The following is a 14,510-nucleotide window of genomic DNA, read 5'->3' as shown; positions in this document are numbered from 1 at the left end:
TGTTATATAAAAATAAATTTACAAACAATACAACAAATAATATAGATATACAAATTAAATAAACTTGTTTTTCAGATACAGTAGGTTTATTTACCATGTATACATTTATTTAACATATTTTGTTTTATTAACATTAATGACAAATATAGGCTACAGTCCCTTTAAGACCGAACCCATGGATACTGACACACATCCTGTTTTCACCCAAATGTTTACGTCCACTTAAGCCATAACCGACTGTATTGATGTGAGATACTCCGCACGATGGACATTTTGACAGCTATGTGTGAATGTGACCATTCAGGCGCGAGGAGAACTGATCGTGCGCTGTCTGAGAGAACTGGGATCGCCCGCAAGAAAGAGATAGAGAGAGAGAGAGCGCGAGCGCTTCTGGTCTGTGTCATTCAGCGCGATTCCGCCTATCCCGCCTTCACTAATCGATAACGAATTGTGATTGAAAGCATGCAGTTCGCAATGTGTGTGTTGTCATCATTAATTTTTAAGTATTTTCACACCTCTGAGGATGACATTGTTTCTGCTACTGCCGCCGGTGTCTCTGTGCACGGAAAATTCTGTCAGTTACGTCACGTGAGGTATCGGTCTTTGGTATCGGGGGTATTTTTACGAGTACGAGTACAAGTACATGAGCTTGGTATCAGGCCCAGTGCATCCCTAGTTATAAGCACACAGCCTCAAACACTATTTGTTGTGACAGTAATCAAATGTAAAACAACATTGCATATAATCTTCACTGTATAAATTAAATAAAGATTAATCATTATTAAAGTTACAAAAGCTATTCAGTTAAGAGCAGTGAGTGACTTCTTGACTTTTGTTGTTTGATTAACATTAAAAACACAGACAGGAGGAATATTAGGCTGCTGTCACTTTAAGACATAATGCGCTGATCCAGTACACTGATACCATTACACATGCATTCTTTCTCAGCTGTTACATTCATTTAAGACACAACCAACTAGGTTTACGATGAGGATACTTACCAAAATGGCATTTTGACTTTTTTGTATGTAGGCCAAATCCGAAGCCCACAGTATACTTTGCTTTTATGTGCGTTCCGCTCCGTCTCTGACTGCGCAGACTAAGGAACAGTGTCTCTTTCGCGGCTTAATGCTCTTTTAATGACACTGTTTATTATCAGGCACATCCCGCAGTTTAGCAACAGTAGACTGCATTTTACAACACTCACTTATTTGGCTGATTTGGATGTTAGGTTTGGCTTAAGGAGGAACAAAAGTGCACCGCAATGTGGCAGCGCCACAATAATCGGTTTAGCTTGATAATCTTGTTTTCATAATCGTTGGAAGCCAAGATCGAAAATCAATTGATTAATCGCACAGCCCTACCCCTTAATGTGCATCTGAGTTTGTGTTTGTGCAGCAGGATTAAGGTCACTGTGATCACACCTCCTGCTTGTGGCATGATGTAAAGGGCAGAATGATTACACCCTCAGAGCAAGCCTGTGTGAGTTGTGCTCTAAGGTCAGTGTGATCACGCTCCCCATCCAGAGTTGTTATGACTTCCCCCTAAAGCTTTTGTGTATTTTTAGCAGCCATGACAATATGGGGCTTGCAGGCAGAACTCTCTCTCTCTCTGTGTAGGTGGAAGCCATTGTGCAACAGTGATTAATTAGTAATGGAGCTGACCTAGATGTGACGGTTGAGCGATTGAGGATATTTACATGAGGATTTGAGCATGTTTGGGTGAGACAGAGGCAGTGGGAGTTTTGAAAGGACACTCAAGTCAAAGTGGACAGAGGAGAGATCTCCCTCTCTTTATGTAAGAGCTGTCATACTGGATGACACTCATGAAACCAAGCGAGTGGAACTGAAAGCTCAGGGAGGGGAAGAGACTCTCTCACATACTCTATTGTGGGCTGTATATGCCATTTACGGCATACCTGCAGCCGTCTGACAGGTGTGAACCAGCACGTCTGTGTCTAATGGCTTGTTACAGCTCAGGGTGTCAGATGACTCATGTTATCCTGACAGCCCATGATTCATAAATGTGTTATTGAGTCAGAGCTCAGAACTGGATTTTACATGTTCTTCACGTCTCTTTAGAGTGACTAATGCTGATCTATGCTGGGATGAACAATCGATTCTGAAGTGCCACATGATCCTAGGGTATTCTGGGTGGTTGCTTGGTAGTTGCCTTCTGGGCCAAGCCAAGTGCCCACCTTCAAGTCATTAGATATGGCTCAAATCCAGTGCAAATCTATTGGGTATTGCATTGTTGTAGTGTCGGCCTGGCAAATCTGATCGCTAAAACCACATGAATACTGCCAGTGGCTTTGCTGCATGTTACCAGTTGCTGTACTGCTTGGTCATTAGTAGTCATTCCTAGTTCTGGTTGCCCTAGTAATGCTTTTTCATTTTCAAGCTGTGCGATTTGAGATATCATTCATGTCTGTAACGTGAAACGTTGCATGAAATGGGTCTGGAACAGAATGAAATGCGAATACACACACGTACGTGCTGGTATGTCCACAGTGGTGGGTTGTTTTGCCACAGCTGTTGTCATGGCAGCTGAGAGCTTTCATGTAGAAAGATCTAGTGGAAATGTCACCACAACACACTGTCTAGTCACCCCATAATCACAGACACACAGTCAAAATATCACTGCTTTCAATAATAGTTCAGCAAGTGTCATATCTTTTTTTTTTTTTAAATATCAAAAAGACTGTTTTGTATTTTGAAAATGAGTTCTTTGAATACACACTACCATTCAAAATTTGAGTCGATAATTATTTTTTTTGAGTGTCTCGTTCACCTAGAGCCCTATAAATCTTTATTTATTTATTTATTTATTTTTTTCAAAATTCTGAGTTTTTCAATTAAATTTTGTCATTCCATTTGAATGGTTTAATTACATGTTAAAAATCAAAAGGACTATCTAATCAATTGAATCGATAAAAGTCTTTAACAATTTATTAATTTATTATGAATAATAATGATAGTAAGCTATGAAGTGTTTTTTCAGGAATTCTGTTGTCTGTTTTAAAACCTAATACACACAATCCAGAAAAATGTATACAATTTTATGATCAAAATAGTAGTAATCAGATAAATGTATAAAACTTTAACAATTTAATTCATCTTTTTAAAAAATGTAATAAAATTAAATTTAAAAAAAAAATTGACGTTCTGTGATATTCCTTACATTTTTTAATAAACTATTATTATTACTTTAAGGAGTACATTCTAAAAAAAAATTAGTAAAATTTACTTAATTTTTCTTTTTTGCACGCATATTTTTTTTAAGCAAATTTCAAATATGGAATTAAGTAACTCTACTTAACTAAGTTAAGTAAAATTAACAAAGAAAATAAGTAATTTTAACTTGGCCAGTAAAAGGTTGAGTAATTTCTACTTTCTACTTTCTACGGTTAAAGTTTCTTTTGCAATACATTTTACTCAAACAATATAACACTGAATTAAACCATGATTTTAAAGTGAATGTTTTACTTAGAAACATCTAAGTAAATAATTCAATAGATATTGTGTAGACACCATATCTACATATTAGAAGTAACGCGACACCTGAACACAGAAACCTCAATACTTGGTACACAACACACAATGACGGTAACATTCGATGGATCATTTTTGAGGGTGAATGTGGCATTTTGAGTAGAAAATGAACTCCAAATGTCACAAGTTACTAAATATAACCACAAAAGCAATAATAAAAGTGTAAAAACAGCGAAAAATCGACCTCATTAATTATTCAAGGCCCAGTGCGTGATGGGAACACCAGTATCAGAAAAGTTTAGTTTTACTTAATTTTATAATGTTGATATTTACGCTTTAATTTCTACAAGCTTAAATTGAGTACTAATATAGAATTTACTTAGTTTTTTTTTTTAATTCTTTTAAATTCTACTTTTTCATGTAAAAATTACATTTTTTTTATTCTGTAGTATTTACTTCACCATAAAATCAGTGTTTTACAATAGTGATACATTTTTATTTCTGTAAGAACTTCTGTAAAAATGTAATTTAGTCTTGTGATGATGCTGAAAATTCAGCTTTGCATCACTCCAGTCTTCAGCGTCACGTGATCCTTCAGAAATCCTTCTAATATACTGATTTGGAGCTCAAGAAACAGTTGTGCTGCTTAATATTTTTGTGAAAACTGTGATAGATTTTTTTTTTCAGGATTCTTTGAATAGAAAGTTTAAAAGAAAAGCATTTATTTGAAATAGAAATCTTTTGTAACATTATTAATCTTTTCTGTTACTTTTGATCAATTAATACATCCTTGCTGAATAAAAAACACTTTCAGTATAAGTCTAAATCTGCTAAGAGGTAAATTAAATGTAACAAATCATGTAAAAGTTTAAAAAGATGTAAAAATCGTCTTTTATTGGAAAATTCAACTTCTAATTAAACTTTAATAATTGCCATAATCTTTTAAACAAGTTGAAACTACTTTTTATAAAAATCACCTGAGACTGACTTGTTGAAGATGTTTTTATTGTAACAAAAATCTTTTATTTAAACCCATGGAAATGCAGATCCTGTTGTAAATAATAGTGAAAAATCACTTTTTAAAACTGTTGTTCCTTTATTTACAACTTAGCAAAGTTTTGACTCTTATACATGCTCTAAGGATTACGGTGTATGTTTCCTTCCGCCAGTATGACAGATTGGTTGATTGATAAATGAATCAGGCTCACTGCACAGCACTTCAAAGAGAACACTTATTCAAACAGTAGCTGCACAAAACGTGAATATCGCACGCACAGAGAGGAACGCAGAAACTAGTTGTCAGCGCTGTCCTGTGATTTTATCACTAAAGTAGCTTAGAAACTCAGTTATTATAGCATATATTTTTCTACTTTTGAAGGAACTATTTACAACCCACAGCTTCACAATTAATAGAGACTGTATGACTAATTCACACACGCAATCGCTCTCATTACTTACTGGTACTGTGCTAATTTATCTTTATCTGATTTACAACGAGCAGAAATCTGTAAGAAATGTTACGAACCAGAGATAAAATAACTGCGTGAGCTGTTATGTCAGATCACTCTTTCAATAGGAAAAAATATCCCACCTTTAATAGTCAATCATATTTACAGTACAAACCTTAAAGTGAACTTTGAGGACAAAAAATAAAAACAGAAACAAAATAATCATTCATTAATCATAATCGAGGTAAAATGTTCAATTAGGTGACTTATGAGGACATTACCCCATGTCCCCACTTTTCAAAAGGCTTATAAATCATACAGAATGAATTTTTGTGAGAAAATAGAAATGTGCAGTTTCCTGTGATGGTTAGGTTTAGGGGTTGGGGTAGTGTAGGGCGATTAGAAAATACAGTTTGTACAGTATAAAAACCATTACGCCTATGGAATGTCCCCACAATCCACAAAAAACGTGTGTGTGTGTACCTGTTTGTGTAAAGGTTACTGCAGTGCATATCCATTTCTGAGCACTCAGGTTTATGGTTTATATAAAGCAGCTTGGGGTTTTTAATTCTTATACACACATTTCACTTTTCATTCTACACTGTGTGTGTGTGTGTGTGTGTGTGTGTGTGTGTGTGTGTGTGTGTGTGTGTGTGTGTGTGTGTGTGTGTGTGTGTGAGAGAGAGAGGGAGTATACAGCTTTGAATCCTAAAGTGACTCTGTCAAATCTTCTTTCAAGTGTTAAATCCTGCCTGAAGTTTGGAATGCCCCTAGGAATGTGTTTTGAACATTAGAAAGTCTCTCAGGGTGTCCTTGGGCATTTGGGCTTTCTCTCTCTTTCCATGGACATTCTGGAATTATATATTTTAGCCACACGTTTAAATGTTGAGGGGTTTCATAAAGATGAGATTAATTATGGAACATGGCAATTGCATTGTCTATTTTCTTGTAAATAATAAATCTGTCTATTTATTTGTTTGTTTGTTTGTTTGTTTAAATAAATCTTTTTATTTTCTTATTTTAAAACACATGGGGTGTTAATAATCTTTCATGTGAGCCAGACGTCAACAAAGTCTTGTTAAAAAATGTTGTTTGTTGTTGTTGTTTTTAGTTATTGTATTTTTTTTTTAGTCTCATTTTTGTTTGGTGATTCTGTCCACGCAGTCCAGGCATTGCCTTGAGGGCTGCTCTGCCTGTGTGATCTTTAAAGGGTGGTGAGAGAGAGAACAGCAGGCGCCCTCCCTGATCACTCCTCTTATATAACATTCTCTTCATGTCAGAGGATGAACCCAGAGGCTCTTTACCACACTTTAAATTAGCTGATTTTCCAATAGTCTCAACCACTGATCTGCTGTGTGTACATTCACCATTTTATTATAAGAGTTTCTAAACAGTCTCCAAGCGGTTCTGTGTTGTAACCTCATTTATTTTTAGAGAAGAATGAAGTGCATTGTATCTATTTCCAAGAACCCAAAATGTAAAAAAAAAAAAAAAAACTTGAAATGCTGAATTGTATTAATTTGTGGTGCTTGCCAAGGCATGCATCACTATTGCTATTGCTCATGCTTGAGGTTAGGGGTATGTTCAAATCCCCAAACCTTTGTATGAAACCTTGACACGTAACGCGTCCCACCCTGTTTGTGCTAAGGACATGAGAGAGTTCTCAAATGGTGCAGTTTGTTTTAGGGTGTGTTCACACTTGTAGTTCGGTTCTCTTGGTTCTCTTGGTTCTTTTGGTCCAGACCAAAAAAGAAAATGATACATTTAGTCCTGGTTCGCTTAGCATTTACAATGCCATTTTTAAGACCAAACCTAAAGATACAAAAAAAAAAAAAAACAAAAAAAAAAAAAAAAAAAAAAAATTGTGGAAGAACTTACCGCAGATCTGCGGCAAAGAGGCAGTGTTTTTGATGCCTGTATCGAGCTGTGATGGGCAACATAGCTCCTATGATTAGACGTACATTTTAAATTATATTAAAATTGAAAACTAAAAGGCCACCTTAGTGAGCAAACTGACTTCTTTCAAAAACATTAAACAATCTTACCAACCCCAAACCTTTTGAATGTTTATGTACTCTCTCTCTCTCTCTCTCTCTCTCTATATATATATATATATATATATATATATATATATATATATATATATATATATACACAGTAGTCAACATTTGAAGTGGATCAAAAAAGTTCACCAAAGTTGTCCTAAGAAGAAGGTTTTAGGACAACTTTAATGAAAGGTTTTGATCCACTTCCATATATATATATATATATATATATAAAGGAGTTCACAAGCATTTTATCATACTATGTGCTAAAACCCTGGGCACTTTAGCAACCATTTAGTCAGGCACAGCAACCAACCAGAACACCCTTTGCTACAAAAATATCAGCTTGCCAACAACCCCTCTGAACACTTTAGCACCTGCATGGAAATGATTTTTCTTGAGAAAATATAGGAGTCTATTTGATAATTAATAATAATAATTAACATTAATCATCCTAGATGGGACTGTAGTGATTCCAACCAGAATGGGTAAATGTCTTTCTGATTCTTGTTAATCAGAGGAAAAATCATTTAAACCCACAGCTTTGACAAACACCATAAAGCATCTACAAGGTCTGAATGAGTACAATGATGTTTTTATGCAGGAGCACAGCAGCAGCAGTTCCATTGGAAAGATTGAGCCCATCTCTCCTGTGAGCCCGGTGCCCATGGAGGCCGACCTGGACCTGGTTCCCACCCGCCTCTCCAAAGAGGAGCTAATCCAGAACATGGACCGCGTGGACCGGGAGATCACCATGGTGGAGCAGCAGATCTGCAAATTGCGTAAAAAACAGGTAAGCTTCAACCCAGCTATTTTGAAGCTGTTTAGACAAGCAACTCTATGGACCCTCAAATAAATGTCCCCTCCAAGCACATTCTTTCCCCTCCAAGCACATTCTGTCCATTTATTTGCATAAAGGATTCTAAAATGCATTTTTGAATGCAACTTTTCTTATTTCTGGAAAAGTTGGCCTTCTAAAATAAGCATCAGGAAAGCGTTGCAAAGCTTTTTATTTAGAAGAAAACAAGGATTTCTTTCTAAGTACAGCTTTCAGAGTAATAAGCATAAGTAGATACTTTTCATCCACAGTGCAGTTAGTGTTATGTAATCTGTATGTTTTGAGTCTAGTAGCAGTAGTAGATGAGTGTGTGTGTGCGGAGAAGAGTTGTGATTATTGTGTGGTTATTGCCACAGCAGGCCACACGGCTACAAACACACTTCCTCTGTTTCCTCTCGGTCTCCTTCCTTCCTTTTTCTCTCCCTCTCTAGCTCTCTTTCTCTCTCTTGGCAGTGCCATTACTCAGTGGTCTACTTCAAACATTAATGCTGCAGTATAATTTTAGGTCACTTATTTCAGCGGAATAATTGCATCAAGTAAATTCAACTATTATATGTTTTAATTTGCACAAGAGTAAATGTATGTATAATAAGGCAATCTTTAAAGGTTGCATTAGAATTTTTTCTCTGATATTTCTAGTCATTTTTTATCAGGGCCATTGCAGAAAATATATAAGCAGACCCTGTCTTCTTGTAAAACAAACCCCCCATTCACTTGAGGTTTTGGACCGTGTCCAAACGGCTTCTCAATAAATCGAAGCCACCTGCGCTCCATGGGCTAGTCCATTGTGGGGGTGATGGAGGATTGGAGAGGGAGTGAAACGGCTTCGAGCCTGAGTGGTTGTATAAGTACAGTCACGCTACTAAGAAAAATGAACCTCTCCTCATCTGCCCCTCAACCCCATACTGTTTTCTTCTGAAAGATTTGGCATCTTTTTTCAGTGAGGTAACGGACCCCGTCCATCTCTCTCCTCTCCCCTCAGGTTTCCTCCAAGCATTAAAACATCTGGGGCAATTAAATGGTGCGGTAAACTTTAATGTAAAGCGAGGGAATGATGGAGAGAAAAGAGAAGTGAGAATATCAGATTACTGTGTGTTTGTCTGTCTGTGAGCACGACGGGACGGCTCGTTTATTTTCTTTAACTCAGCGCACACACAGCATCTTGATCCTGCGCTAGAGCTGATCCATATGAGTTTGGGCTTATGTTTGCAAGGAGGCCCATTTCAGGATTTCATTGCTGCCAGGGCCTCAGCCTGTGTGTGTGCATCTGTGTATAAGCTGTGAAATTTTTGTTGATCATCAATCTTTGACTATTAAGTTGTCTCACTGACTCTCTTAGCTAAAGAGTTAGTGTTATTCAGCCAATAAGAAAGCTTTTCTGCCATTTCTTCTGATGAGGATGTAGCGTTAAATTAGCTCACTTAATGTTGGATCCTTGTTGTGTCTGACTGCTTATTTTAAAAGTTAAATTTGTCCTCTTTCATAAGTATAAATAAGAGTTTCAGTTTAGTTATTTTTAGAGATGCACTGGTGTCAAAAGGGTACGGAAAAACATGTCAGCCTGCAACTCATAGTGTGTGTAAAGAAAATGTATCTTGTGTTGAATTTAGGGCAAGTTAACGCGACAATAAAACAGTTAAAAAAAAATAGCTACATAAAAGCAGGCTCTGTCTGACCCTATGAATCACCCGTAGTTCAAGCCAGGGTTGCCAGGTCCACGATTTTTGCCCTACACCGAGCATTATTTGTGACGTGCCTCTCATCCAATAATTGCAAAGTGCTTTGTGCTTTGTTACTTCTGATAAGAAACAAAGTCTCATCTTTCAAATTCTGTACATTTTATTACGAAATTCATACAATAAATGGCGTTTTGACGCTCTTAAATGTGATGTGACAGATCACCTCAATTCAGGCAGCAGCGCAGAGCACGGGTCTTTTCTTCCACTTTTAATTCAAGTTATATCTTAAACATGCATGAATATCAGAAGCAGGTATGTTGAAAGATACAATACAATTTACTGAAACCCATATCATGTCTCATTTAATCATTCAATATGTGTATCAGCTTGTGAACAATGTCACTTAATGTTGCATTTACCTCAGGAAACTTATCCGATGTTCACAGTTCATTATTTAGCTATTTAAAAAAAAAAAAAAAAAACGCTAGAGAGGAGCTTATTTACTGTTAATTAGATATGCATGTTTGAATAAATTTGCCATGAAGACAAGTGCTTATGAAAACTACCTTATGTGCAACCGAGTTGTATACAAACATTTCAGTTTTTATTTGAGTGCAATTATTATATCTGAAAATAAATAGCAGTTGAATATAATACCTCTGTTGTTAATTGTAACCTCTAATATTATAGTGTACCAAATGAGATGGCTCCCTGTACAGTTTGCAGCGTTATTTGGGAGAGTTTTTTCCTCAAGAAAAATCAAACTATCAGTATCGGCATCAGCAGGTATCATTCTGAATGATCAGCTATCGTATTTTAGTTATTTAGTATCGGTGCATCTCTAGTTATTTTATTTTGTAATCTTTGTCACTGTTGATTTATGGCAGTCAGGGAAGGTCTTTCATGCTCTGTATTTTCTTTTAGCAACAACTGGAGGAAGAGGCTGCGAAACCCCAGGAGCCAGAGCGCACCATCTCACCTCCACCAAGTGAAGCCAAACACCGCAGCCTTGTCCAGATCATCTATGATGAAAACAGGGTGAGAACAAAAAAAAAAAAAAACACTCCCTGCACACACTGCATCTTGTATACACCAATGAGGCCAAAACATTATGACCACTAGAGACCTGCACTAGAGATCCGCAGGACCAAAATGCAACAGAGTGCGGCACGGGACAAGATTTGATGGGCGCGGGCAGTGAGACACTACTCGTGTGCGGGTTGCGGGAGAATCAAATGATTTGCGGACTTCCGCAAAATAGAAATATCTAAACATAAAATATCTAAAAACTAATAAATTGTTATTCATATATTGCAAAAAAAGCAACAATAACTAATATAAAATAAAAACGATTTACAGTCGCAAGCATATGCGAGATTCTATTTATAACTTGTGTTTGCAGTGTTGAGCAATATAGCCAATCACAGACATATCTGTTGATTTCTGAGACGCAATGGAGACGCAACACAATCACGTGTTTGTTAGAATCCTCTCACCACTCAAAATGAGTTTTTATGCAGTGCTGAAATTGGCATGCTCATGAATCCTATTATTATAACACACGAAGTGTAAACATTATGAAAGATTTATTGTTCATATATTCATTGTGTTATAACAGAGCTTTGTGAGATCGCGATGAACTGAGATGTCAGCTTATTAGTCATTATAAAGGGAGCGCTCTTTGCACGCATTCTGCCATACCAAACCATGCACGCATGCAGCAGCTTGCTTTTCGGTTAAAACTAACTGTGGCTTGTGAATGTTGATGCTTTAATAACAAGTATTTTATCGGAAGCGTTTATTCTGGGATGTTGTGGCGACACATAACTTATTTCATGGATATACGGACAAAAATCTATATAAGGTACTTTTATGCGGGATTTTGTGGGCGGGAGCGGGACAAAACATGAATGTCGTGGGCGGGAGCGGGACAGAATCCTGCGGGAGCGGGACTGAAAAATCCGTCCTGCGCAGGTCTCTAATGACCACCTGACTAATATGTTGTTGGTCTTCTGCGTGCTGGCAAAGCACGCCAAGTTGCCAAATTTACGTCCACATGAATGGCCGGACCCAGGTTTTCCCAGCAGTACACTGCCCAGAGCATCACACTCCCTACATCAGATTGTTGTCGTCCCACAATGCATCCTGGTGCCATCACTTCCCTAGGTAAATGGTGCACACATACACTGCTGTCCATGTGATGAAAAAGAAAACGGTACTCATCTGATCCAGGCGACCTTCTACTACTACAAGGTGCAGTTCTGACGCTCTCGTGCCCATTGTAGGCTCTTTTGACGGTGGACAGGGGTCATCACAGACACCCTGATTGGTTTGTGGCTACGCAGCAGAGTGCAATGCACTGTGTTGTTGTGACACAATCCTCCCATAACCATCATAAAAATTTTGTGTGACTTGTGCCACAGTAGACCTTTATGTTGGCTCGGACCAGATGGGAAAGCCTTCATTGCCCTCGTGCATTGGACGTCCAATACCTTGTCGCTGGTTTGTGGTTTGTTACTCCTCGAACTCCCCTGCTGCCTGGAGTAACCCACAAGCCTTGCCGTTTCAGAGCCAACTCTGACCCAGTCACCTAGCCATAACAATTTGTCCCTTGTCAAAGTCGCTCACATCTTTATTCCTGCCCATTTCTCCTGCATCCAGCACATTGATTACAAGAACTGATTGTTTGCTTACCATCTAATCTATCTAGACCTTAAAATGAGCCCTTGTTAGGAGATGATCAACGATATTCCCTTCACCTTTGACTGGTCATACGGTTTTGGCTCATCATTGTGTGTATGTGTGTGTGTATATATATTTGTGTGTGTGTGTGTGTGTGTGTATATATATATATATATATATATATATATATATATATATATATCAAACAGAACTATATATATATATATATATATATATATATATATATATATATATATATATATAGAAATTAGACAAGTACACACACATATTAAACAAAGGAACTTTGGTGTTCAAAAAAAAATAAATCTCAACAGACGCAGGTAAGTCAAACAGATGTGACAGATCTTAATGAGAGAAACGAGCTGTTAAAAGTGTAATGAGGTGCTGCAGTCGATTGGCGGTGAACTCAGCCCCGCCACCACCATATGACTCACAGACACACAGTCTATTATGCTGAATCACACCACTTCTGTAGCTCTAGAGACTCTCTCAAACAGAACCATTGGCTACGTCTTAATTCTCACACTGTGCACTACAATTCCTTTGCTGTTAATGGCATCGTACATACTTGTTCATTTGTATTGTACACCAGAATTGGCATATACCACCTTGTCATACATTTGTGTATTGATGCGACACACCCCCCTCTACTGCATACTATAAGCATTAGTTTCTAGCTTAAAATTTTGACATTATTCCTTGCCTCTACTTGTCTACAGTAAATTACTGAAAAAGTCCAATATAGCATTCCATCTTGGCTCCTTTGAAATACTTTGAGGCACTATCATTTGGGGTGCACTACTCTTACACTTGCATATTATATACTATGGATTGTATGTAAATTGGGATGCAGCTGTGGAGAGTGCCACAGTATCCTGCATACGCAGCATTGATGTGTCTGTGGTGCTAGTGGTCCCTCTAGTGGTGAGAGACTAGAATATTAAAGCAGAGTTTCAAACCAGAAGTAGGGAGTATGAATGTCTTATATATGATATAAAATATTTATTTGCATCTTTTTATGAAACATTGACCAAGTACTTGGATTCAAATCTTGAAGTCAGTACTGTATTCAAGTATACAGCATATATGTTAGGAATGGAGTTTTGGCTGTGACAATCATAATGTTTATAAAGGCACAAAAAACATGATGACAGTTATCCAGTATTTGGACCATCTGAGAGTCCACTGTGTATGTAGCACATTTTATTTTTTTGTGTGATGGTGGTTGCATCAAACCAACCAGAAAAAATCCTGTGGTTCGAGTGGTTGGATTGCTGGATATCTTTTTCAGTGTCTCTGGGAGGTCATTTTTAGCACTAAATTTCAGTATACCCTGCTGAAAGCTGTATCTCCATCATAATTTGATCTGCCATCAGCCTCAAGTGTATCCAGGTCTGTACTTTGGTTTCCTCGGTCAGGTGGTTCTAGCTTCTGTCATGCTGTGATCTTTTAATCACACCCTCCATCTCTTAATCCATTAAGGTCTCTCATGCTGCAATACTGCTGAAGAGCGCTCACTCCTTCCTGCTCTCTTTCAGGAAGCACTCGATGCTCTCTGAAATCCATGGGATACAATACAGAAGCTAGTTTTGTTAAAGTGCCAGTATCACGCTGATTCACTGTGGGAGAGGAAATTGTCTTATTAAAGGTGCCATGTTCTACAGTACCTGTTTGTTGTTTACCTTTGAAGTTCACTTATAATGTTAGTCAAGATTCCAGCAGGGAAACAGGTTTTGCATCCTTTCTCCCTTGGAAATAAAAGAGCTGATTTGGCTACAGTACCTTTAATTCTCTTATGATTGTCTAACCTATTTGCATTGGGCAAATCAATAAAACAGATAATCAATCAAAAGCTCACTCTAACAGTAAACTAGTATTCATTAAGCTACAAATATTTCATAGAGCATGCATATATGTCAAACAATGAAGCAAAACCTATTTTTTGAGCATTGATTTTGACCAATACATTTGATAAAATATATAAAAATTAAGTAATTTATTTTATTATGTAACTAATTATAATTTATATAAATTAAATAATATATAATTATATATTTTATAATAAATAGTTATATTTAACTGATTTAGTTAGTATTTTGATGTATTATTATTAATCAGTAAATCATAATTTAATTATTTCAATTAAATTTTGTAATTTAAATCTATACCTACATAAGAAAATAAATGTAATTATTATTTGTATAAATGAAATTATAAATTCAATTCAATTTAATCCGTTTTTATATTAATATATCTAACTATGGTTTAATTAATACTTTAATGTAGTAGTATTAATCGTTCGTAGT

General features: G+C 36.8%; 1 protein-coding gene across 5 annotated transcripts in view; it reads left to right on the top strand.

Moving 5' to 3' along the window:
- Positions 1 to 14,510, top strand: part of ncor2 (nuclear receptor corepressor 2) — a 108,824-nt gene that overhangs the window by 41,841 nt on the left and 52,473 nt on the right. For all 5 annotated transcript variants that reach the window (XM_051904432.1, XM_051904429.1, XM_051904428.1 and 2 more), the window contains exons 5-6: positions 7,589 to 7,777; positions 10,426 to 10,539. In XM_051904432.1, coding sequence (XP_051760392.1) covers positions 7,589 to 7,777; positions 10,426 to 10,539 — 303 coding nt within the window. The remainder of the gene's footprint in view (positions 1 to 7,588; positions 7,778 to 10,425; positions 10,540 to 14,510) is intronic.

This window comes from Ctenopharyngodon idella, chromosome 8 (genome assembly GCF_019924925.1).
Source record: "Ctenopharyngodon idella isolate HZGC_01 chromosome 8, HZGC01, whole genome shotgun sequence".
Classification (NCBI taxonomy): Eukaryota; Metazoa; Chordata; class Actinopteri; order Cypriniformes; family Xenocyprididae; genus Ctenopharyngodon; species Ctenopharyngodon idella.
Note: the sequence above shows the minus strand (reverse complement) of the source record. Positions and strands in the feature narration are given on the sequence as shown.